Raw genomic sequence first — 26,916 nt, forward strand, 5'->3', positions numbered from 1 at the left:
ATGTTAGGTTAGTACTCAGGAAGGCCGTAGGAGGGCAGACAGCAAGGGGTTAAAGGAGATCCCACATGTTTATTCTCTAAGTTTGAGTGTACAGGTAGGTGTAGAGGAGGAATGAGACAGGACTAAGAGAAGGAAGGGGAGATGGGTGAATGATACCAGTGAGGCCCAATGCCCAGGATATCTCCAAAGATAGAGGAGAAAAATGTCAAGGAACTCCTGGTGAAGTGAGTGAGCCAGACTACACCTAAAAATCGCCATGAAGGGCCCATGGTGCAGCAAGGGTAGGGAGTGGGAAATAAGTGACAAAAGAATGAAGGAAAGCTTCTGAGTACACCGATTCCTGGGACCTAGGCAGGAGGCAGGACCCCGGGAGGCCAACCTCAGAAGGCAGGTGTTAGCTCTGTGAGACCTACAGGGGCCAGGTGGGCAGTGTATGACGTGGATTTGCTGCAGAGTTGCTGGAGCTTCTGGCCTTTGAGGAAAGACTGAACTTTGAACTTTTAAGTGGACTCTACCAATTTTATATCTGTTAGAAGTTTATGGTTTTTAAGTTAACAGAGCTTATTTATTAAAGCAGTTTTTGTTGTTTGTTTGTTTTCGATGTAGCTGGGCCACTGTACCGAGTTTTAAAGCAGTTGTAAGTTTACAGAAACACCGAGCAGGAAGTAGAAAGAGTTCCCATTTACCTATTCACCAGCCTTCACCTTAGTTTCCTCCATTTTTTCCTACTTTTTTTCTGATGCTAGGGATCGAACCCAGGGTCTCACACATGCTAGACAAGTGTTAGGTCCTCAGCCCAGTTTGCTCCCTTATGAACTCCTTGTATTAACATGATCCATTTATTGCAGTTGATGAGCTAATGTTGATACATTGTTAAATACATCATGACTATTTGTGCTCATTATTTGAACAGTCTGTGGGTTTTGACAAATGTATAATGACAAATCACCAGTGCTCCACCCAATCCTCTAGCAACCACTGATTTCTTTACTGTCCCCACAGTTTTGACTTTTTCCAGAATGTCATACAGTTGAAATCAAATGTAGCCTTTTCAAACTGACTTCTTTCTTAGCAATTATGTATTTTGAACCCTGCATGTAAATTCATGGCATGATAGCTCATTTCTTTTTTCCTTAAATAATTTTCCATTATAGGGATGTGTTTATTTACCTAGTGACAAATATCTTGGTTGCTTCTAGCTCTTTTTTATCTGCCATAATTGACATGCAATAAACTGTGTGTATTTCAAGCCTACAGCTTGATGAATTTTTGCATCAAGTTATAGGAAGGAAGCTGTCACCACAAATGAAATAATAAATGTAACTACCATATTCCTCATAGCTCTTGGTAATCCCTTCCTCAGAGTCCTACCTGCACTCCTGTCCTCAACAAACACTTGTGTGTCTTCTGTCACCTCAGATTAGTTTGCATTTTCTAGAATTTTAGGTCAATAGAATCAAACAGCATGTACACTCTTTGTGTGATATCTTTTTCTCACCGAAAGCAGAAGCAGACATGTTCCAGTCAACATCCTGATCTTAGACTTCTACCCTCCAGAACTGTGAGGTAGAGCAACTCATTTTGTGGCACTTTGTTACAGCACTACCAACAAATGATTACATCATTCTTGTGATATTGGGCAACTTAGGTTCTTAGGACTCAAATTCCTTCAGCAGAAATTGAAGACATTTGGGGACCCGACTGATTTATTTTAATGTAGGTATGGTGTTTTACTATTTAACTCGTTACTCTCCATGGTTCCCCGTCTCCAAGTGCACTGTGACTTTGCTTGTGCACTGACAGCTTTCTTTGCATTTCCTAGGTTCGTTAGAGAGAACTGTTCCCTCCATTATAGCTGCACACCTCTGCTGAATTCTGACCTGGCCCTTGAATCATCAGTGCTCAAGGTGAAATCCATTTCTATGACCTTAACAAATAATGAACGTTCATAAATTCAATAGATTTCATGATTATAAAAATATGACACCATTATAAGTTTCTATATAATTGAAGGTAAATCAAAACTGTTAAGAAATTATCTTGGTTTATGATACTTTTCAGTTTGTTTTTCTTCTTCTACTAAAATGCTTTTTTAAAAATGAAAATTTTATGACAACGAAGTTTGCATTTTCTAGGTGCTGTCTGCCATAATTTGTAAGAACATACTTCCTTTCTATAGCTTATAAAATTAATTGAAAGTTCAAGTTGTTTCTTTGGGTTGAGTGTGTATGTGCATTTGGTCTATTAAAAGTAACAGAATTAATGGAGATGATATGAAATAAGAAGGAGCTATTTTCAAAGAGACTGTCAGGCAGACACCATGGGTAGATACTTTTTGACAACAATTATAACATAATGAGCTTGGTGTAAAAGCATCAGATTCACATCAAGAATTTTTTGAAGAAGATTTTATTTCTTATTTTTAATTATTGAATTCATTTCACCAGCTCTTGAAATTAATGAGTGGTCCCATATCTAGTTTATCTATAATCTCTGTGGCTTATTAAAATTTTGTTCTCATATACATTTGCTATAATTAATCATGGCAATTTCTAGTTCTCAAGTTTAACATAATAGGGAACTTGTAAGTATTATTTGATAACTCAGTAGAATCTAAGGAAGAACAGTTATTTTTATTTCTGGATAGTAATATTATATTACATTATGGGTCCATGTGCTGGGTTAGAAATACTGAATTTATTTATAGAAGGAAAAACATTAGATCCTACATCTGAGAATCTAAAAAACTCATTCTTAGATTCTAGAATATGTATATATGTATGAGTGTGTATGTGTGTGTGTGTGTGTATGAATGAATTTATAAGTCTTAGAACCAAAATTTTCTCTGTGGGGAGAAAACTTTTTCAGTATTCTAGTGGACTTTCCCCCTTCCTCCTTGTCCATTGAAATAAAGGCAGTGTGGGCTATTGATCAGCAGGTAATGGTTTTCTAAACAGTTTAATAATAACATAATGGTCAGTGGTTTACCAGTGCAGAAATTTGAGTGCACAAGGTTGTCCACTCTCCCTAGTCTTATTCAACATAGTTTTGGAATTCCTAGCCAGAGCAATAAGACAGGAAGAAGAAATAAAAGGAATTCAAATAGGAAAAGAAGAAGTCATATTATTCCTATTTGCAGATTTTATTCATAAAAGACTAAAAATTCCACAAAAAACCCCTAGACAGCATAAGCACCTTCAGCAAAGTAGTAGGATTCAAAATCAATGTAGAAACAGCAGTAGCTTTTCAGTACACCAACAATGAACAGACTGAGAAAGAACTTAAAGAATGCCATTTACAATAGCCTGAAAAAAATAAAAATTTAACAAAGGGAGTGAAAGACCTCCACAATGAAAACTATAAAAAGAAAGAAATTGAAGAAAACTTCAGAAAATAGAATGATCTCCCATGCTCATGGATTAACAGGATTAATATTGTGAAAATGTCTACACTACCAAAAGCAATCTACATGTTCAATGCAATCCCCATCAAAACTCCAGTGACATTCCTCACAGAGATGGGAAAATCAACCCTAAAGTTCATATGGAAGCACAAAAGGCCACGAATAGCCAAGGCAATACTGAGCAAAAAGAGCAACACTGGAGGTATCACAGTACCTGACTTCAAACTATATTACAGAACCATAGCAATAAAAACAAACGGTACTGGCACAAAGCAGACATGAAGACAAATGGAACAGAACAAAAAACATAGACATAAATCCGTGACAAATAACCCAAAAATATATCATGGAGAAAAGACAGCCTCTTCAACAAATGTTGGGAAAACTATATTTGCATGTAGAAGACTGAAACTAGAGCCTGTCTTCACCCTGTACAAATATCAATCCAAAGTGGATCAAAGACCTTAAAATAAGGTATAAAACTTTGAAACTGCTGCAGGAAGGAATAGAGAATACATAGGAACCTACAGGCATAAATAAGTAATAACTTCCTAAATAAAACTCTAATAGCTCAGCAATTAAGAAAAAGGATTGACAAAGGGGACTACATGGACCTAAAAAAGCTCCTGTTCAGTGAAGGAAATGGTCACCAGACTGAAGAGGCAGCCCACAGAATGGGAAAAAATATCTTTTCCAGGTATACATCTGACAAGGCATTAATAACCAGAATTTATTGTGAGCTCAAGAAACTAAACTCCCAAAGAATCAATGACCCAATGAAGAAATGGGCAAATGGATTGGACAGAAATTTTTCAAAGGAAGAAGGACCATGGTCAAAAAACACACAAAGAAGTGCTCAACATGCTTGGTCATAAAGGAAATGTAAATCAAAACCACATTAAGATTTTACCTGTCTTCCGTTAGAATGGCTACCATCAAGAACACAAAAAACAACAAATGTTGGCAAGGATGTGGGAAAAAGGAAACCTTCATACGCAGTTGGTGGGAATGTGAATTAGTCTAACCACTATGGAAAGCAGTATGGAGGCTCCTCAAAAAACTAAAAATTGAATTACCATATGACTCAGCAATTCCACTTCTGGGCATATATCTAAAGGAATGTATGTCAGGATACAATAAAGATGTTTACATATCCACGTTCACTGCACCATTATTCCCAATTAGCCAACCTATGGAAACAGCCCAGATGCCCTACAACTGATAAATGGACTAGGAAGATGTGTATATATACATACAATGGAGTTTTATTCAGCCATAAAGAAGAATGGAATTTTGTCTTTCACAGTTAAATTAATGTAACTGCAGAACATCATGTTAAGTGAAGTAAGTCAGGTTCACAAAGACAAAAGTCTCATGTTTTTTCTCATATGTGAAAGAGGTACAAATACAAATACAGGCATTATCTGCTCTCTCTCTCTCTCTCTCTCTCCCTCTGACACACACACACACACACACACACACACACAAACATGTTTCAAAAAGATGGGACTGTTAGAGGAGAGTAGGGGATGAAGGAAAGAAGAAAAGGATGATAGAGTGAATAATACTGAAATACATCACATCTGTGTAGGAAGATGGCACTGTGAACTGTACTGAAAACTGTTGAGCAACACAGGGTAGTGGGAAAAGGGTAAGAAAGAACAATAGAGTGATTGAAGTCCAATATATTTACAGGTAAAGTACCAAGGCAAAACCCCACTGAATGATGCAATGAAGGACAAGAATGTAAAGCAAGTCAGGTTAGGGGAGGGGAGTGGTGTGGGGCGTAAATGAAGAGGGTAAAGGAGGAGAGCAGAGTTGAGGTATTTTCTACACGTGTATGAATATGGAGCATTGAAGCTTGTCAAAGTCATTTTAAGAAGGGAAAAGGGAAGAGGGAGAATAATGGAGGGGATGAACCAACCGGGGTTAGGGTACATTGTATGCATACGTGGAAAGGTCCCAACAAAACCTCCTGTACAGCTATCATATACTAACAAAAACACTTTTAAAAAAATTCACTAAGAAATACATTCAAGTAAAGTGATGGCTATCTGTGATGATTGCATTATATGAATAGGGGGATTTCAGGAAGTTACTTTGTGAATAGGGACAAACTGGTTCCAAAGTTTATGTGGTGAGATAAAGAACTTACTAGCTCTATGACCTTGGATGAATGGTGATTCTCTCTCAGCCTCAGTTTCCTTATCCTTGTGCTTATTTTATAAATTTACATACAGAAAGGCACATAGGCATTGGCAGAAAACACACAGACTCAGACATGCTCCCTGCCTCCATCTCTTCACAAGTAATGTCAGCACAAGCCTAGTGACCTCTTAGCTAGGTTGCCTTTCCCTCAACAATATGTTTTTGTGATTCTTCTAGACCCTAAATAGTCCTAATTGCACACTTACAAGCCCTGGTAGACCCATCTACCCTAAATGCGTAAGTGGTGTGCACTGGATTTGATCAGAAGTAGGCAGAAAGGGAAGGGATCCTCTTCATCCCAGTGTTCTGTATTCTGGAGGGGGAGTAGCTCTATTACTTAGCTGTCATTAAATTATAGGAGAACACTTAAGAAAAGTCCCAACTGAATACAATGTACCAGGTTAAATATTTAAAAAAAACAATAAAATGAATGTTAGTGTCCATAACAAAAGAATTGAGATAAATATAAACATGAGTGGTGCAAAATCTGGAATTAAAAAGTATGCTTGATGTATGAATACAGACTTAAGGAAAGACTATCAAAAAATGCAGGCAAAAGGAAAAAGTGCATGCAATTGACATAATAGAAGCCACACAGCCCATTCCTAACCCTTAATTCCTCTGAAGAACGATTCACACCACCAGGAAAAGAAAAGCTCTCAGATGTAGAAAGCAAAACCTTATCAGGACAGATGCCCAGCATTTAGGAAACAATTTGGACGGAGGGAAAAAAATAATCTCATTTCCCCATGATGTAGCAGCAGAGAATAGATCAAAAAGCATCAGACAGAGGAGTCCAGCAGGGGGCTAAAAAACGGGGAGGATTTTCACCTTCAGAGGCTTGGGAGAAAAGAGCCGGCAACGCTGACAGGCAGAAGAAAGATGCATAAGTTTTCTCTGTATTAATCTTAGCAATGGCTCTAAGACAATTACCATCCTCTTCAATGGCTCACCAGGCTTTGAGTCATTTCTTCCTCCTTTGAGTGTGGGGAAGGCATGGGCTATCAGCCTAGCTCCAAAGTTTTACATGCCCACCCTGCATTATCCATGTACAAATTCTCCAAAGTATCTAATTCAGCTCACTGCCATCCACATGGACTGAGCAGGCAGCAAAATACGAATGAAAAAAATCTGCAGAGCATTTTTCCTTATTCAGTCTTGCTTCACTGTAAAAAGAAAGGGTAAAATGAAGTTTTCCAAAGAAGGCACTTTGATATACAGCTGCCTCTTTTTAGTGGGTTTTAGAACATTCCTTAAAAACAGTCTTGGATTTTATGTCTTTTATGGCAACAAATAGTCTCAATAAACCCTGAGATACTCATCCTGGATTCAGTTGTTCAATTCCTAGCAGATTTTCCCTTTTGTAACTAAGGTAGTCACAACTACCATTTGAGATCTTTTGGGCTTATGTTCTTAGATTTTTAATTACTGACACCCACTTCTCAGGAAACTTTCTTGAATTCTCTAAGCCTTGTCTTGCTTCCAAACAATAACAACTTGACTGGGTGTTTATTACTGTTGAATTTACACACACAAATATATCTTTCTGTCTTATTTCTCAAAAAATATTTGAGACAGCTAGAGAAATAAATAAATTCCCAAAAAAAGATAAAATGAGAATCCCAGAACCCAGGAACCAAAGGAAAGGAAATATTGAAGTAGATACTGCACAAGTATGATTGAGGCTGATGTGAGGCTGTGGATTTTGCACTGGGCTTTATCAACGGCCAAAGCAAAGAAAGAAACCATGCTGAGATTCACAAGATCTGAAAGTTAGAGACACAATGGTTGTCATGAGGAAGTGCAGCTTTCCTGAAGACTGAGCCCTAAAAGAATGTATTAGATGACATTAAATATACCTTGTGATTATCACATGATTTTTTTCCAGAGCATCCCCTAATGTAGGCTGACAGCTCATTATCCAAAGCTAATTCAGTTAAAGCCTGCCTAGGAGGGACACAACCTATTCTCAACTGCAATCAATCTCCTCTTTCAGAATGAAGAGTTCTTAACTCTATTCTGACCTGCCTATGGCTTCTGTCTTGGGTAGCAGTATTAAAACAATTCATTTCAATTAGAAATTGCTAAATTACAAGGAGTTGTTCCTTGTTAACTTAAATGAGATGACCTAAGGTAGTACAATACCTGGCAAAAGTACAAGATAAAGAAGTGTGACTTTCCATCACTTCCTTATTTTAAGGGACTGTGGTGACTTCGCCAGAGGAGATGGTAAATGTGGCCATGTAGAATAGTGAGAAGATCACCACCTACCTTAGAGCCAGGAAAACAGGTCTGTTACAGGCTTTGTCACTGAGGTCTCATAGCCTTGCTTTCCTGTGCTGTGGAATCTAGATAATAATCAATGAATAAGTAAGTGGTGTAAAGAAAATAAACTAAGACAATATGGTAGAGAGTATGTGGCTGGTTGTAGACAGGTTAAAGCAAGTAGTAAGGGAGCAAACTTCTTTCAGGAGCTGGGACCTGAGGGACAAAGGAAATTCTGGGCCAGGCAGAATGGTGCATAATACCAGTTACATTGGGAGGATTGTGACAGGAAGCCAGCCCAAGCAAAAAGTTAGCAAGATCGTGTTTCAATCAATGAGCTAGGCAGTGGTGGTACCCATTTGTAATTCCAGTTATATGGAAGGCCAAAAGTAGGAGGATCACAGTTCAGGCAAGTCCCTGACAAAAATGTAAGACCCTATCTAAAAAGTAACTTTAAAAGCAAAAAGGGCTGGAGGGCTGGCTCAAGTGGCAGAGCTCAAGTACAAGGCGCTGAATTCAAACCTCAGTACTGCAAAAAAAAAAATAATAATTCTGAGTATTTCAGGTAGAAGGAAGAGCAGTAGGAAGACAAAGGTAGAAATGAACGTGGTGTGTTTGAACAGCAGCGACTGCAGCACTGCCACTGGAGAATTAGAGGGAGCCAGACAGGCAGGGGCAACTCATGCAGGCTCTCGCAGCCAGCTCTTCTCAAACTCTCCATGATAAGGAATTTTTAAAATAATTTTCCAGTCACAGACTAATATGTGATCTCAGTAAGTAGGGACAGTTCGCAGCTCATATCCCATGATCGTCACTGTGCAAAGTTGACAACCCCAACTGCACTATTTAATGAGACTACTGATCGTGTGCTTCAATGTGTGGCCTTGTCAATTGCTGTGGAAGTTTCTAAATGCTGACTTCCAGTTTCTGTCCTTATTTTATTTTTTGGACTCGCCATCCATGGATTTGCTGACAACACTTTGAGTAACGCATGGAAAGAACCTCTAAAGCCCACTGCAAAGTATTTACCGGGAAGGGAGAAAAAGGAGAACCAAAGACTCAAGGATAGCGATGGAGAAAACCAATGGAGGACAAATGAGAGGAGGCAACAGAAGTTCTGTGTTGAACACATTAAGCCAGAGACGTCCAGACCTCTGAGGGGAGAAGTCAAGTGGGAAATTAGATATAAGTCTGGGGTTCACAATTGAGGTCAAGCCTACTGTCATGACAGCCTTCATTTAAAGCCAAGGTGAGCTCAGTTACCTAGCATGTGTTGTAATGAAAGAGAAGAGATTCTAGGACCTAGACCTGGGGACATTCTGATGTGAGAGTTTTGACGCCATCAGTCTCAACATCCAGAAAGTTTGATTGTAGCACTCATGAAATGCCAAAGCTTCACAAAATACAGACTAAAATTCCAGTATCATGATGCTGTCACATGGTGGAAGTCAAGATGCACACGACTGAATGAATGAGGTCCCAAATGCCCTCCAACTCTGAGATTTTGTGATTCTGTTATTATTTAAAATTTTGTCCCTCTGTGATGTCATGGGTTGAACAATGCCTCTCCCAAAAGATAAGTCTATATCCCCAAACCTGTGAATACGGTCATACTTGGAAAAAGAGGCTTCTTTGCATATGTAATTGAGTTAAGCATCTTAAGCTGAGTTATCCAGTGGTCCCAAATCCCATGACAAGTTTCCTTATAAGGGACAGACACAGAGGAGAAACACAGACAGTAGAGGGATGCTCTCCATGGCAGAGATTAATATGTGGTAGATTCAAACCAAGGAAGCCAAGGATTTCCGGCAGCCACTGGAAGGGGCAAGGATTAGCATTATCAGGCTTGTCGGTGGACACCAGCCCTGCCAACACCTTGATTACAGACTTCAGGCCTCCAGGATTGTGAGAAACGAAATCTCTGCTGTTTTAAGCCACCCAGTTTGTGGAAATTTGTTACAGCAGCCTTAAGAAGCATTAGCATGGCATCATAGCTGATGTTACTGCAAAACTTCTGAAGCTCTGCTTTATTCTCATTTAGTCATTCACAACTCTGGCTACACAGTAAAATCAACTAGAATTTTATAAACATTCTGACATTTAGGGTCACATCTTCAGAAATTCTGATTCTATGGGGCTGGAGGACAGGTGACATTGGGGTCCACTCAGAGGTGAGAACTGCCACGGAATTAGTCACAACAACTTAATGTCATGTGTGTGTGTGTGTGTGTGTGTATGGGGGGGTGACCCAGAGGTACATGGGGTAGGAATACCTGTATCCCTTTGTTAACCTGAAGAATTTGCTTTGAAATTTAACATTAGGCATTTGTATGTCTATGTATTTTTAGAAACGGGATGAAGCAATTTCACATCAGCCATTTGTCAGATCCATGGCACCAAGACAGTCCTGTTTCCACCATGAAGGGACAAACAGATGTTCTGACAGGTAGCCCTCATTGCCTATGGACTCTACTTGCTGCACCCAGAAGCATCAGGGGCATATTGCTTTCTTGAATGAAGCTTGATAATGCTTAACTTTATTATAGTTCCATAGTAGAGGAAAAAATTATTTTGGTGGTATTGGGGTTTTGAACTCAGGGCTGCAAGCTTGCAGTGCCTACCTTTAATATAAATCAAAAGACTCAGTTGGGGGCCCTCGCAGCAAATTGTCACATGGTGTTCCTTACAATCAAGTAATGATAACTGTCTATTTCCAATGGCCTGATAACCCACGTCAATTTTTAAGACATCTGCTGCGTATATGTACTGAATAGAAGAGGGAGTTATTAAGAGGCGAGAAAAGAATTCCTCATTGTGGAACAAGGCAGTTCCTTGTACCCCAGCCCTAAATCAAGGTTTCTTTATTTTTGAAGTTGTTTGACCTCCTGTGGTGGTCGTCCTCGCACGTCAGTGAGCAGTCATGAGAGCAGAGTAGTAAGCAGTGTGTGCTCCTCTGTAAAGGGCCTTTGACGAAGCCCTCACTGCATCTATTGACTCCCCAGGAAGTCTGAGGTCACAAGCTTGGCTGGAGCACAGGAGCCCAATGAAGAGGATGGTTTTGCTCTCCTGAAACAAAGCCAGAAACTTTATCTGCCTCATTGTGCACTTTGGGTCATGTGCTAACGATGAGGATTTCTCTAGTTATAATCCCCCTAATGATGGCTTCTCCCAGCCCTTCCAACAAACCCCATCAGGCCCCGTGGCTTGGCAAGCCAGACAGAATAAAGGCAGCACGGTGTTTGGCTTTTGAACTGAGTTCAAGGCAATTAAAGTCAAGAGCTGGGGAGGGAAGAAGGAGGCTTAGAAATACCAGCATAATAAGTAGTATGACTGGAGCACTCTGTAAATTAACTCAATTAGACAAAGCCTGATTTAACGGGGGAAGACAGCGAGAAGTGCTACCCTCATTAAATCGGCTGTTAGAGGAGCTTCTAATGAAATTAAATTTGTGGTAGCTTTTTGAATCACATAAAACAGCATGTGCCTAAGCGCGTACACACGTGCACATGTGTAGGTTCTGTGATTTTTGTGGGTATTTTTTTTTTAAGAGGAGAGGAATAGAATGTAAAAAGTAATATCCCCAAAAAGAGGCTTGAATGACTGAGTGCTAAAGAACTCAAGAGTGGAACACGAGGAGAAAGGCCAGCCAGAAAGAAGCAAGGAGTGGAAAGGACAAGAGTTCTCTCATACACAGCCATGAGCCTTATGCAGTGGGGGCTTCTGTTCAGTTGCCTGGGCTGCAGGATCCTGCCTGGGGCCCAGGCCCAGTTCCCCCGGGTCTGCATGACCTTGGGAAGCCTGGTGAACAAGGAGTGCTGCCCGCCACTGGGTGTGGAGCCAGCCAATGTCTGTGGCTTTCAAGAGGGCCGGGGGCAGTGCACAGAGGTGCAAACAGACACCAGGCCCTGGAGTGGCCCCTATGTCCTGCGAAACCAGGATGACCGTGAGCAGTGGCCAAGAAAGTTCTTCAACCGGACGTGCAGATGCACAGGTGAGGCCCCTCAGGCAGATCTGGCTATACTCTGAACTTGGTGGAGAGGGCCCAGGGCCCTGGCTGGAAAGCAGCCCCTTCTAAGGGAGAGGTGAGACTGCTGACAGAGACTGCTAACTAGGCTTTGAAAGGCAAGCCAGTTGTGTTTTTGGTAGCAAGCGTGCTCAGTAAGGCTGATGTCTTGGTTCCATTCTTCCTAACCTCTAGTATACCCAGTTATGAAAACTAAATAAGTACTCTACAGGCCAAGTGTGGTTTTATGAATGCATGCCAACTTCCAACATAGCTTTGGCTTGTTTGTTGGAAGGGGAGACTAAAGGGCTGGAAAGTCAGCTTTAAAGCAGAACAAGTCCCTTCAAGACAGATGGGGTACACTCTCCTGAAATGGGTTTGCACTTGCTGAGGATGGGTGGGGTGCGGCTTGGCCTTGGGAGGCAGGAGTGGAAGGCAGATGCTCTGCAGTCCTGGCCTCAGCATTTCTTATGACTGGGCAGACTTCAAGCAGGGTCTATCTTCCTCCATAAAACTATGACTAGGCAGGGCTTTTGCCAAAGATGAGGAGAGGGGCAAGACAGCTTCCTCAGTGAGGGAAAAGGAGGGCTGTTTTTGGGTAACTCTGGTCTGAATCCAAAGAGGGCATTTCAAAATTTTTTAGGCATCCATCTTTTTAGCTCTTACTACTTTTTTTTTTTTTGTAAATCTCTGTGCATTCCTTATCCTCGGCTCTTCTGGGACCTCTCAAATCCTCTTCAGTCGAGCTTCCCTCTGGTTTTCAGCAGCCATGCACAGCAGTGATAAATGCTCAAAGGCTGGCAGGACATTTGAAACACAAAAGCCACAAACAGCAGCTTTAACAAAGCCCCTTGGACACTGCTTTTTGGTGGCTGGCTGCATAAGACTTTTTCCTTTCTAAATTATTTCTTACTTCTGTTCTCACATGATGCTGGAGCATAGGAGAATAGAGATAGCTGAGCTGTGTTAGGGTACCTAAGGGAAGGTACAAAGGCTGGTGATGTTGATGGAAGAATGACATTACTTTGGTCTCTTTTTAAAGTTAAAAGTTGTGGTTTTATAATCATTTTGTATATTTATATATACATATATAATAAGTAGTATTTATTTATTTATTGCAGTGCTGGGGATTGAACCCAGGGCCTTGCCCATGCTAGGTAAGCACTCTTCCATTGAGCTATATGCCCAGTCTTTGCAATTATAGTTTTAATTATATGAGTCAAAGGAATTTTTAGGTCCTAATATTGTCCTGGGTATTACTTGTAACAAAAATTTTAATAGCATAGTGAATATATCTTATCCACTTTTTCTAAGCTGTTAAAGCACCTGCCTCTATAAACATTGCCTCATAGTTTCTCCTGGTTTTTCAGTCTTATGAGGGCACCAGCTTTCACAATTCCTGTGTAATTGGAAACCACACTAACACAGCAACTTCTTTGTCCCAAACCTCCAAATATGTCTACTGCAACTTTTCCCATGTCAAATGACAAAATCCCATGACTTTCAAAAGTTGGGAATCTCCATTTCACAGAATTCTGGGGCAGGAGATTTTGAACAGATGCAATTGTTAATTTCTTATCTCCTTCCCCTTTTTATTTCTTGACGTGGAGAGCACATTTTTCACATTTTTATTGGTGCATAGTAATCGTACACCATGGGGCTTTCATCGTGGTGTTTTCATACATGGTATAACATACTTTGATCGTATTCACCCCCTCACGTTTATTTTTAAAAGGTGGGATGGAAAGAACAGAGAATATCAGAATAGAAGGGATAATTGCTATTTCTCTTTGCTGAGGGAATGTTTTAAAATATTCTTTCAGCAGTGGTAGGCGATCTACTTTCAGAACAAAAGGGGGGTCCCCTGCTTCAAAGGCAATGGACCAGGAAAAGGTCTTGTCCTGAGAGTCCTGCCTGGAAGACCATCTTATGTTCCCAGGCCAGTCCACAGAAGCCAGGCTCTCTCAGAGTGCATGGTCTCCATCTCAGCCACTGTCATGGCCGTGCTCCCGTGTCGCCGTCCTCAGTGTGTGGCTTACCTCTTCATCTGCGATTTGCTCTGGCCAGACTCACTCAGGACCATTGCTTATTCCAAGTTTGTGTGCATGTGTGGTGTTGTTTTTTAGGGTTACTTAAGATTTTCTGTACCCATAAATTTCATTTAATAGCCTTTTCCTTTCTTCTAGCTTTAACAAGGTATAATTGGTATACAAAATACCACACATAGTGTGTGCAATCTTGTGCATTTGGATACGTGTATGTCCTAGAGCTCCTGTCACCACAATCAAAGGAATAAATGTATCCATCACCTTTAAAAGTTCCCTGGGTTGTTTTGGTATCTCTTGGTTGTTTTGTTTTGTAAGAACATGTAACATGAGCTCTCCCTGTTCGCACGTTTTTAAGTGCTTACTACCTTATTGCTAACTACAGGCACTGTGTAGTAGAGCAGATATCTGGGATTCACTCACCTTGTGTCACTATAACTCCTTCTTCATTGAGCAGGAGCTCCCAATGTCCCCGCCCCAGCCCCGTCCCTGATGCTCAAGAATCTGTTGTCTACTTCTGTATATTGACAGAAAGTAGTATATGACTACTTTAGATGCCTCATTTAGGAGGAATCCTTTAGTATTCATCCTTTTGTGGCTGATTTCACTTACTACAGTATCTTCTAAATCCATTCTATGTATTGCAAATGGTAGAATTTTCTTGGTTTAAGGCTGAATAATATTCTATTGTGTTTCCATACCAACTTTTGGATGACTCCACTTATGTTGAACAGATGGTCTTTGTTTTTGAGTCTTGGTGGTGCTAAACTAAGTCCTCAGAGACTGAGATAGAAAGTTTCATTGTGTATATAGTAATCTCATTCTGGGATGTGTCAAGTGTCCCAAAGCAAGACAAATGCCCGTCTATGTTTTTTCTCCACCAAAGAGGGAGTTGCTTGCCTTAGTAGGGTATCCTTTTCAAAGTAGTATTTAGATTTTAATCCTGATCTTCAGTCTCCCAAAAGCCCTCCTCTCTGGTAGCCTCCTCATTCTTTTGCAAATAAAGTCCCTGAACTCTTCTGGGTCATCCAAAATTTCATAAGGCAGAGGAGCTATGGATTAGCTTCTGGCCATCAGACTATTATAATCTTGATATTTGTAATTTCATTGGGAAAATAAGTACCTATAGATTATGTGGCTGGTAAAAGAACTGGATCCTCATAAATAAGAGGCAAATACAAACTCTGATATTAAAAACTCTTAATTCTATGTTCAAATTCGCAGTAGAGAACTTCTCTGTTCTCTAAAGGGATAAATTGAAACAAATTTATTGAACTTAATTATCAGGAAGAGCTGGATCTCAGGAGACTTTGGCAATCACCATTCAACTTCTAAGGTTTACTTGCCAGTTGGCTTTTATGAGACTATGTCAGTTGCAGCTATGTCTTTGGGCTTTTGAAAAACTTGAGCACCAATAGTTTTTGAACAGTTGGCTGAGAATGTCTTGTTTGTACAAATGACTAAGTGCCTCCATTTTCCAATCTCTGAAATGGGGATAATGATGAAACCACACTTGTAAAATCTTTTTGAGCTCTGTAGATGAAAGGACCTATGTAAGTATAAAGTATTGTTATTAAAATAATAGAACCTCTAATTAAAAGGAATAGACTATTTAGAGTTCCTTGTAAATTCACTAATCGGTGGTCGTTAAGCTTATTTAGTCTAATAGCTTTCTGAGTTTGAGCTGATGCTGTGCATGTAGGAACGTGTGGTGTTTAGATCTTCTTTCTCTGTTTATCCCAGTCCTAAGTCAGTGGAGGACTCTGACTCTTCATATTTAATTTCTGCTCAAGGATATGCTCACTGGGAGATAGATTGCTATCATCTATTTTAAATCCCTCCCTCTCCATTTCCCAGTAAGAGAACACAATCTTTTTCTAAAATGTCCCACTTCTTATATTTCTTACTACTAGCAGATTAAAGGGAAAAAATAGTTCATGTTAAATTGAAGTAAGGTACTACCAGGAAATCTGAATTAAAGGAATTAACATTTTATGTGCCAACTTTTCACCGTCTTACACTTTTCATTTGTCCTTGGCATTTTCACAAGTTCTTTTTTCTCCTTCACTTTGTAAGTGTAGGGTTAACCCATACTTTCCTATGATGACCTGTTGCTTCCCCATGTAATATCTGCAACACTGAATTGCAGGGATTGTGGCGTGAGCTCAAATGTGAAAGGTTTGTGAAGCTTTGGTATATTTTCTCTGGGGCATGTTGAAGGAAGTTTTTAATTGAGCACATTTCTGGATCACAAGTAAGCTGAAACCCAGATTAAAAAAAAAGCTTTCTTATTAGTATATATACATTTTGTGTGTGTCGGGGGTGCGGCACTGGTTACATTAAGTTTCCTTGTTCCCTACAAGTGTAAAGCATCTCTGATCTTCTGACCAGCGTTGTCATCGTGTTTTCTGTCATCCAACAGAACTTGGTCTTTTCCTGTTTTCACTTTTCTCACAGTAGGACTTGTGTGGACATTTCATGGCTCACACACTCTTCATTTCCAGTAGGCTACAACACCATGCGTCTTTTCATTTGTATCTCCTAGCACCTAATACGTTCTATGCTTCTTTCAACACCCATCCAATCAACATTTATTTAGTACTAATTACGTGAACCCTTTGTGTATAGAGAGGGGAAAGGTTGACATGACTTCTAAGCAAGATAGATATGAAAACAAATAATTGCTGTACTATTTGATAAGTGCTATCTCATAATGTTAGTAATAATAACACTTGAGATAGAACTTACTGTAGCAGACGCCATTCTGTGTGCTCCATATTAATGTGCTCATTTTTCCTAAGAACTCTGAGAAATAGAATTCTTACCCTGATATGACAGGTGCTAAAAGGTTACGCTCAAAGTCACCAGGTGTGGCAACTTGTCTGAATGCACAAAAAAAGCAAGTTGGAGTTGCTGTTTTATTTGAGGAGAATATTTCAAAAGTACAGTTTAGGGTCACAACAAAATTGAGTCAAAGGTACAGAAACTTCCCATTTGCTCCGGACAACCCTGGACACCCAGTCTCCCCCAGGATCGAGGCATGTTTAGTTTTGCCTGCCCTTTAGGTTGTGGATATTCAACCAATTATTTATTGAACAAACAAATAAGTAAGATAATTAGTTATTGATAATTTTGTTTCATAAATCATGTTAAAAAGTATAGTCTTGAAATTAATGGCATAAACTATGAGTTACTCAATTTCAATGAGACTCCAAAATTCAAAAACAATTTTTATGCCGTTAAATGTAAGAATTTATTACTACAACATTGAGGTGTGGCATTTCTTAGCATTTAAAAAATGTTTTTAGAACTCTTTTAGATTCACAGCAAAATTGAGCAGAAAGTAATCTATCCTCTGCTTCATACATTACCCCTCCCATACCCATTTTCCACTGTCGGCACCTGCCCCACCCTGGAATGTGTTCCTTTCCCATGATAGAGAGGTGATTGTAGATTTACCTCTGATATCTGACCAGACTTTAGGAAAGCAGCTATAAGTTTGACTGAATTCTCATTTAGACAATTAATATTCTTCAGAGACAGATTTTGTTCAATTGCTTCTCAAAAAATGCTCTATTCCTATAAAAACTGTCAGAGGAATTTTTTTTGTTGTTTTTTGTTTTTGTTTCATCCTCTTCTTGCTCTTCCCTCCTCCTGAAAGAAAATAAATTGCTTCCAGGTTTCATGAAGTCTGAAGCATACCAAAGTGCATGCAATGTTATAGCTTCGTTCCACCAATCAATATAAATTTCAGTGGCAGACTATTCAAAAACATGATTTTCAGTCTGGAAGTAGTAGAACTTTTCATCTTAAGTATTTTTACCATCAAATATTTTTCCTTGTAAATATTTTTGCTTATGTTCTCATATGGTACTGAAGGAGAAAATATAGGTAATGGAGTTATGTAAGAGTAGGTAGAATATTTTATGTAACAAAGGAGCATAGAACACCAATAAACAATTATTATTCAATTTAATCCTTCTTACCTATTATAATTTTAATGAACACTTCTTTAGCCATCAAGAAAAATCCACCAAGTCCACACAAAGGGAAGCCTGTACATTTTCTTTATAGAGTACAAAGTCTGATCATTTTGTTTTCATATTGTTGGAAAATTCTTATTTTCTTTAGAGATCCAGATAACCCCCTCTCTCTCCTATGGTCATGGTACTTTTACTTACCTAGTTTTGGTACTTAGTTTATCCAAATTACTTATAGGGACTGATTTTCCTGCTAATCTCTCAGGGTAGGGAAGAAAATGTCTATGTATTATCTGCTCCTGCTTTATAGCTCCTTTGTTCATTCAACCAACATTCATTTTGTACAAGGTTAAGCACTCAGCTTGAGTTCCCTGCCCTTCTGCCACAGTCTAGAGACGTTTAGCAGTTGGTGTGACATACGTGAATGAAAGAGGGACTACAAGGCACTGTGAAAGCACAGCCCAGGCTCATCTGACGCCGATATATGGAATCAAGAACGACTGTGTAGGGGCTGGCTGTGTAGAGCAGTAGCAGAGCACTTGCTTATCATGCAGGAGGCCTTGGGTTCCAATCCCAGCACTGTAAAAGACCATATAGAGGATCCATCATGAAGCCTAAAGGAGGGCCATATAGGCCAGGCACAGAAGAGGTTAGGAAGACAGAGAGAAGTGTTCGAGGCACAAGAAGAGCAAGTGAAGGGGCCCACTTCAGGGCATGAAGCGGAAGAGGCTGAACAAGTAAGTTGGTCACCCATGTTAAATGCATCACAGCACTCCCTTTAATCTTCTGGGAGCATTATTATCCTCTTTTGTTTCAATCTTTTGATCCAATAATGTCTAAACTCTTAAAGAATGAGGAACTGGTTATGTCCAAAACAATAATACACAACGCTGAGAAGTGGAGAGGGGGTAGTCAAAAAGCAGGCTAAAAGAATTTAAGCTGGAGATGCAAATCTGAGACATCTTAGAGCTCGATGACACCAGTCCTTGTCCCTGGGGCATTGATAAAGCAGGATCATGGTACTGCTGATAGCAAATGCTGCAGGATTTACACTTGCTGATATCAGGGCAGCTAATTCACCTTTATGACCTGCCAGTCGCCATTGATTTTGTCTTAACACTGTCTCCTTTGTGAAATAAACCAGTGTTTTTAATGTTAGATTCTACCTGACTTCCTGGAAGTCAGCTTGTTTATTCATTAATTTTGGTTCCACCTATTCTCTTCCTTCTAAATCAATCGATGGGTCTGTGCCAGCCCTGTGGTGTTTGCCTGGGACAGCAGAGCTCAGCAAGGACATCCGAGGCTGCTGCTCTGCCTAGGTTGGGGACGGAGAGGACATTGGAAGGGGCAGCCCTATGACACACAGAGAGCCCATGTATGCATTTGCTAAGATTGCCGTAACAAAATATGGTGGACAGGAAGGCTTAAACAACAGAAAGATATTTTGTTCTAGTTCTGGAGGTTGGAATCTGAGAAAAGCTGTCAACAAGGTTGGTTTCTTCTCAGACGTCTCCCCTTGGCTTACAGATGTCTGTCTTCTCCCTGCATTTCTACATGGTCCTTCTCCTATGTGTGTCTGTGTCTTTATCTCTTCTTCTTATAAGGACATCAGTCATACTGGTAAAGGCCTGCCTCCGTGAAGTCATTTTGCCTACTTTCCTCTTTAATGACCTGATGCAAACACAGTTATTGCTGAAGTACGGGGGATTAAGACTTGAACTTACACATTTTGAGGGGGACACAATTCAGCCTCTTTGTGTCCTGTTTCATTGCTGAAATGTTTCTAGGGAAGTTTCCAGTGCTGGGTTCCCTTGGATTTTGAGGACACTTGGAGGAAGAAACTAACCTTTTTTTCTTTTTTTGGTTTTAACAACAGAAGTTTATTTTGTCTCAGGTGTGGAGCCTGAAAGTTCAAAGTCAAAGTGTGAGCAGCAGGGATGGTTTCTCCCAAAGTCTCTCTCCTTTGCCTTCTTCTTTACCTAGTCTTCCCTTGTGTGTGTTAGAAAATTGACTTTCTTTGTCCCCTGGTAACCACCTTCCTGTTCTCTTCCATTCTACCCCAGAATTCCAGATCAGCATTTTCTTCTGAACAATATCAACCTTCTTTTTCTTCCATCCTCCCCTTTCTATAAACTAGGAAACTTTGCTGGCTACAATTGTGGAGGCTGCAAGTTTGGCTGGACCGGCCCCAGGTGCAATCAGCGGAAGCCACCAGTTGTCCGGCAGAACATCCATTCCCTGACCCCTCAGGAGCGGGAGCAGTTCTTGAGTGCCTTAGACCTCGCAAAGAAGAGCACACACCCTGACTATGTGATCACCACTCAGCACTGGCTGGGCCTACTGGGGCCCAACGGGACCCAGCCACAGATTGCCAACTGCAGCATTTATGATTTTTTTGTGTGGCTTCATTATTATTCTGTTAGAGATACATTATTAGGTGGGTTTCCCCCTTGGCTTAAGTTTTATTATAGACTTGTGATTGAGTGTGGGCATGGGGTGGGAAGTTGTTTGGCACAAGTTAATTAGCAAGGTAGCACCTCAAGGGAGGGATAGGTTTATGGTACCATAGAATTACCAAATACTGCCTGAAGTTTCTTCCTGCACATTGGCTCAAGATACTTCAAATATTCTGTCCTCTAGTTTATCTTCTTGGTTCAAAGTCTGAACTATTCTCTAGGAAGTTATTAATCCTCAAAGGCATGACTGGAGAAGAGTAGGCAATTTTCTTTTGATTCCAGACATTAAAAAAAAATAAATCTGGCCATGGAAGCCCTCTCTGACCTTTTATTTGAATTAGAGGAATTAAGTAAACATGTACCAAGGCACATGGTACTTCTTTTTGCAGAATTAGTGTCCATGTTGGAAGTATATATCTCATTAAACTCATGTATCTTTAGACGTATAGTCAGATAATCACTTACAGTACACAGGCACTGCTAGGAATCCGCAGGGTTTTTTTTAGCTACATTTTCAAGGAGAAGTATAAGCTGAGCCACAGTAATGTAAGTTCCTTCTGCTCAGCCTTTCAGGCGATGGTTATACTGGGATGCTTGAGAAGATGGTGAAATGAAAATGATGCTTGAGAAATATTGAGGACCCTTCCAGGTACTAAATATTGGTTCCTGGGCAGGACTTAGAAAGGAAGGTTGTCTGCTATGAATCTCATTAATTGAGTATGTCTAGCTTCATCTTCATTTACTCATCAGTTGGGGAGAGGCTATCACATTGATCCAAGGGAGTTTGAATTCATTCTGGATTCTTCTCATAGTGCTTTTTTTTCTTTATTCACTTATTCATATGTGATACATTGTTTGGGCCATTTCTTCCCCCTGCCCCACACCCTTTCCCTCTACCTTCCACCCCCCTTGCTTGCAGGCAGAGCCTGTTCTGCCTTTTTCTCGAATTTTGTTGAAGAGAAGACATAAGCATAATAAAAAAGGCAAAGCATTTTTGCTAGTTGAGATAAGGATAGCTATACAGAGAGATTCCTAGCATTGCTTCCATGCACAGGTGTATTACAACCTGAATTGATTCATCTCTACCTGACCTCTTTACTACTTCCTGGTCACCTTCCCATATTGACCTCTGTCGTTTTAAGGTTACCGTATTAGCTCCTCTGCAGTGCGGACATCAAACACTTTCAAGTTTTGGGTTTCCTACCTTTCCCTATTCTTCCTGTATGTGTTCTCCCCTTAGCGTGTGACCCAAGTCTAATAATATCACTGCATTTGTTTTAGATCTAAAGTCTGCATACTTCTCATAGCAGTTTTGCACACTTGGCCATACCTGCAACTGTTTCTACTTTTGGGTTCCTTTACTGGGGTCAGGGCAAATAAAGACATTGAACTCACTTGGAATAGTGAGATTCTCACTTGGTACTGCTCTCCCATGTAGCTAATCACTTATCACCCAATCCTTTGACACTCTCCCATCATTTTATGTGGACAACTTGAAACTTTGCTCAAGTTGAACACTTTTTTTAAAAAGCATAACCACTAGCAGTGACAACAGTACTGTTCTCACTATGAGTCTTTGTAAAAACCTGCCTCACAGGTAAGCATCTGTCTTTCTTTATCGATAGATAAGGAGACTCTTCTGGCTATAAACCTTTATAGGTTCCCTGTCATCACTCTCAGGAATTTTTGCTTTATGAGAGGGTAGTTTCTCAAGAGGAAAGGAAAACTATAGTTTCTGGTCATATCCAGGAATTGAATTTATATTCATGCCTGTTCAGCTCTCTGAAGTTATTATAGGTACTTTGAAAAAGAACTAAAGTTAGCTAAAGTTTCCACAGAGCCATCAAAAGCTGTTATGAAAGGGGAAAGAAGGATGGAACAGGCAGTGAGGAGGGCATTAAATTGCCCAAAGTGTTTCACTAAAATTGGCAGTTCCAGTGGCCAGGCAAATTGGTGTGAATATATTTTTCTCTCTTCTGGTCTCGACTACCATCTTGTCAGCCAGTAGTTGTAACTGATTGGTGGGTGAGGCAGAATCTGTGGAAGTTCTTTTTGGCTATATAAATGCTGCATTAGGATTAAGTGTGGTAAGGTTTCTATATTATTAATTAATATCCCTTTCAACATTTGTGCATTTGTGAGGAATAGGTTAGAAAATGTCTTTTAAAAATATGTTTCATTTAGACCTTAATAATCTATACCTTTGGGCACTCTACTTTATTTCAGTGCTTTATTTAAAAATTAAATATGTAACAGGGCTCTAAATAGGGAAAGTGATTTGAATTTCCTGGGTTTCTGCTAAAAATAGACTTTGGGGAGACGATATGATTTTATCTTAAAAATGCTAGCTGAAATTCTTTTGTTGTTATTGCCATTATTGCTTTTGAAGAGATAAATAACTATTTTTACTAAGACATCCCAGACTTATTGGCTGCAGAGACACATCCAGGTAATGTTTAGCACTTTAAATATTTTATTCTGTGATCTCTAATGTTTCCCGATTGCTTTAGGACCAGGGCGCCCCTATAAGGCCATAGATTTCTCACACCAAGGGACTGCCTTTGTTACTTGGCATCGGTACCATTTGTTGTGGCTGGAAAGAGATCTCCAGGTTGGTCAAAACTATATGTTGTGTTTTTTTTTTTTTTTTAAAAATTATACATTGTGTATATTGTGACATTTACAAAAGTTCTTACAACATACCGTAGTTGAATTCACCCCCTCCATCTTTCTCTTTATCCTCCTCCACCCATTCCTGAAATAGTTTCAACAGGTGTCATTTTTCCATTTTCATACTGAATACCTAATATTCTCACTACATTCAACCTCCTTCACCCTTTCCTTATATCCTCCCCCCTCCCACTGTACCAACCCCCAGACAGGAACATTGTGTATTTTTAATTTAAAACTACATTGTGTATATTTAAGGGGTACTGTCTGATATGATGTTTTGATATACTTATCTTGTATTCATAGTGAAGTGATAACTAGACTTGTTAAGAAAATTATCATACTCAGCATTTTGTGTAGTTACACTTCTTTTGTGTGTGTGTGTGTTAATGGTATCCAAAATCTACTCTCTTGGCAAATTACCAGTATACAGTGTGGTATTGTGAATTGTAGTGCTCATGTTGTACATTAGATCGGCAGACATACTCATCTTCCAATTTCCCTCCCTGGTTTCTAGGTATTTGATGTTTTTCTTTTTTTTAGATTCCACATGTAAGTGAGATCATGCAGTATTTTTCTTTGTGTAAATGGTTTGTTTCAGTCAGTCTAATGTTCTCTAGGTTCATCTATATTATTGCAAATGGTAGGACTTCCTTCTTTATTAAGGCGAATGATACTGCATTGTGAATATATAATGTTCACCATATGTATTGTATATTAATACCACAGTTTCTTTACTCATCTCTCTGTCTAGTACTCTTAATCTTGCTACAAATTTGGTGAAGATACATACCAGTCTTTGCTTACATGCCTTCTTGTTGCATCTGATGCTTAAGCAAAAACTGGGTCTGCCCTTTGCTTTTAGCGACTCACTGGCAATGAGTCCTTTGCTTTGCCCTATTGGAACTTTGCCACTGGGAGGAATGAGTGTGATGTGTGTACAGACCAGCTGCTTGGGGGAGCAAGACAAGATGACCCAACTCTGATTAGTCAGAGCTCAAGATTCTCCACCTGGGAGATTGTCTGCAACAGGTAATGGCATACGTCCTGCTTAAGAGAGACTGTCTTAGGTCTAAGAGATGGAGATTGTATTTCTTTATATTTGTTTCTAATGCACATGGGGTTCTGTTTACATGTTCCTTAAAATAATTTTCCAGTGGGAAGTAGAATTTTTTAAATTCTAAATGCTTAATGGAAAAAATAGATATATCAAAAGCACATTTGTGAGTTGGATATGCTCAGCCATCATTTTGAGATCAACTTTTTAAAATTGGGAGTAGTTCTTGCATTCAGTCAACATTTCTTAAGTACCAATCATACTGTAGGTTATCCAATACTACTGGAAATATAAGAATGAATAAAATACATTTGAATACCATTTTGAATTTACAAAGATTGACTTCTTGTAAATGAATTGATGCTCAAGCTATAATAGGTGAATGTGTGAGGCGAAGAAGAGAATCCAAGTCCACAAGGGGTGGAGAGGATGGTTGTGAGGCTGAAGGAGGCACAGACCTCAGCCAGGTGTAGGGGAGTGAGTAAGGTGTGTGTGGGGGGAGTGGCAGGTATGGCCTAGGTGAGGGAGCATCACATGTGAAGCTAGAAACAGCTCTGGAAACAGCCTGGTATGGTTGGCCCACAGGAGGCTTGTGAAGTGAGCATAAGGCAGGATGGGGGGTAAGGAGCAAAGATAATCTCTGAACCCCTAAAGACCACATGAGCTGATAAGTAGCCTGTAGTTCAGGAAGAATTCTGTCTCAAAGACTCCTTGACTTGTTTGTTTTTCTAGAGACAGTACAGTAATTCCTCAGCCTTGGGCTATATGTTCCAAGACCCCCAGTAGATAATACTGAACGCATATATACTATGTTTTTTCATATACACACATACGAATGGTAAAGTTTAATTTAGAATTAGGCATAGTAAGATATTTACAACAACAATAAAAGAATAATTATAACAATATACCATAATAAAAGTTACAAGAATGAGGTCTCTTTCTCTCAAAATAGCCTAATTCTTTAATGCGCCATGTAATATTATCATATCGGAGTTGACCTCAGGTAACTGCAAAAGTGGAGAACAAAACAGATAAGGGGGGACAATTTTGATACAGGAAAAGCTTCCTTAAGAGACCCCTCTGCCTTCCTCTATTCATTTCTTTTCTCCAAAATTCCCACACTTTTAGCCCCACCTCTCTATGTTGTGTTTTTAGGCTTCCCAGTCCACCCCTCAGATCCACTGTCATCACTGAGCCTGAGCAGGCCTGTGCCCAACCACAGAGACCCATCTTCTGTACCCCACACACATCCTACTGCCCTGGGTCAGGGCTCCACAATAAGTTGGACAACCTAGTAATTTTCCCATGACTTCACTTTACTCCATAAAATTCCATTTCCCATCATGCCTTGGGATATTAATAGGTGATATGTAAAAAAGAGGTGTCTGTGATCATATAAGTTTATAGAATGCTGAGTTCAAAAGTTTTTTAAATTTTGGAATCTCTCTGAGTCTTCAATAGATAAGTGTATTCTTCAAGAGGAACACAAACATATCAGGCCCTAAGAGTCCTATTTCATAGCCCATCTTCCTGGAACACACTATGGGAAATGCTGCCTTGGAGGCCTGTTCTAGCTATTGTTTAGGTCCCGGCCTCTCCTGTTGCATACGGGTGCTAAGTTTTCTCACACCTAGTACTACTCTTTAAAACTCACACAGTAACATCTTTAAAATTCTGTTTCTGTCAATGAACCAATATTCTGACAGTAGAATTCCAGGTCCTCAGTAGCACACAGAATGTTTTATGGGCCTGGGACCCTTTTAGTCCTACTTTACCACACAACTATTGATATCCTATTATCTTCAAATAGTTCCCACATCAGGGTTCCTTCTTTTTAAAAAAGTGTTAATTTATCAATATACCTTAATACGTATATACAGTGTATAGTATCAAATAGAGGTAGCTAACATTTCATCTCCTTAAATATTAAAACAAATTAATTTTGGCTAATACATTTTCTCTGTATAGTTCCATCTGTTTTTACTCTGTCCTCTGTCTTCAGTGTAATTAAAATGCTTTCCTACCTCTACATAGTCATTTCCACTAAAACTGGCTTGGCTCAGCATCATACAGGTCACCCATCTCTACATTCAGTCACTTCAGATTCAAATGCACACAATAAGAGTCACCAGGTTGCCTTATAAGCCCTGCTGTCTTTTCAATGAAATGATAATTAGTATCACATTTATTCCTATATTCATATTTTGAAATGTTTTAGTCCATAATTACTTTCAAGGGTAGTATTTTTACCACATATTTTTGACCTTTATAAAGTAATTAATAAAATTATACCCTGATCATGACCCTGATTGTTTGCTTGGTCTGAATTGATGATATAAGACATTGTTTTTAATCTTATAAATCTTAGCTTGGATGACTACAATCACCGGGTCACCCTGTGTAATGGAACCTATGAAGGCTTCCTGAGAAGAAATCAAGTGGGAAGAAATAATGAGAAATTGCCAAGCTTGAAAAACATACAAGACTGCTTGTCCCTCCAGCAGTTTGACAATCCTCCTTTCTACCAGAACTCTACCTTCAGCTTCAGGTTGGTGCTCTGAGCTCCTCTGTAATAACTCCAGAGTTTCATGCTTGTGGTTGTAATGGACTGGACAGAGAGCCAGGTATTGGGGGACATCTACAAAGCTAAATATTAAAGAGGTGCTTAATAGAGAGGTTAACTAGGGATTGAAGTTAGGAAAGTCTTTACCCACCCTGTATAACTAATAGGTTAGTATTATTAGCTTCTATGTTGTTAAATGCCATCTCTTGTATTTGTAATTTCTGTATACCAATAAGTGTTACCTTTGGAACCAGAGCACTTCA

At 39.6% G+C, this 26,916-nt stretch overlaps 1 protein-coding gene across 1 annotated transcript in view; it reads left to right on the forward strand.

The window, feature by feature from the left end:
* Positions 1 to 11,061: 11,061 nt before the first annotated feature.
* Dct (dopachrome tautomerase) overlaps positions 11,062 to 26,916 on the forward strand; it is a 38,374-nt gene continuing 22,519 nt past the window's right edge. Inside the window, exons 1-5 of the mRNA XM_020188110.2 lie at positions 11,062 to 11,867; positions 20,042 to 20,341; positions 22,871 to 22,971; positions 23,896 to 24,062; positions 26,459 to 26,638. Of these exons, the coding sequence (XP_020043699.1) occupies positions 11,573 to 11,867; positions 20,042 to 20,341; positions 22,871 to 22,971; positions 23,896 to 24,062; positions 26,459 to 26,638 (1,043 nt within the window). The 5' untranslated portion in view covers positions 11,062 to 11,572. The remainder of the gene's footprint in view (positions 11,868 to 20,041; positions 20,342 to 22,870; positions 22,972 to 23,895; positions 24,063 to 26,458; positions 26,639 to 26,916) is intronic.

The sequence above is a fragment of the Castor canadensis genome, chromosome 10, assembly GCF_047511655.1.
Source record: "Castor canadensis chromosome 10, mCasCan1.hap1v2, whole genome shotgun sequence".
In the NCBI taxonomy this organism is placed as follows: Eukaryota; Metazoa; Chordata; class Mammalia; order Rodentia; family Castoridae; genus Castor; species Castor canadensis.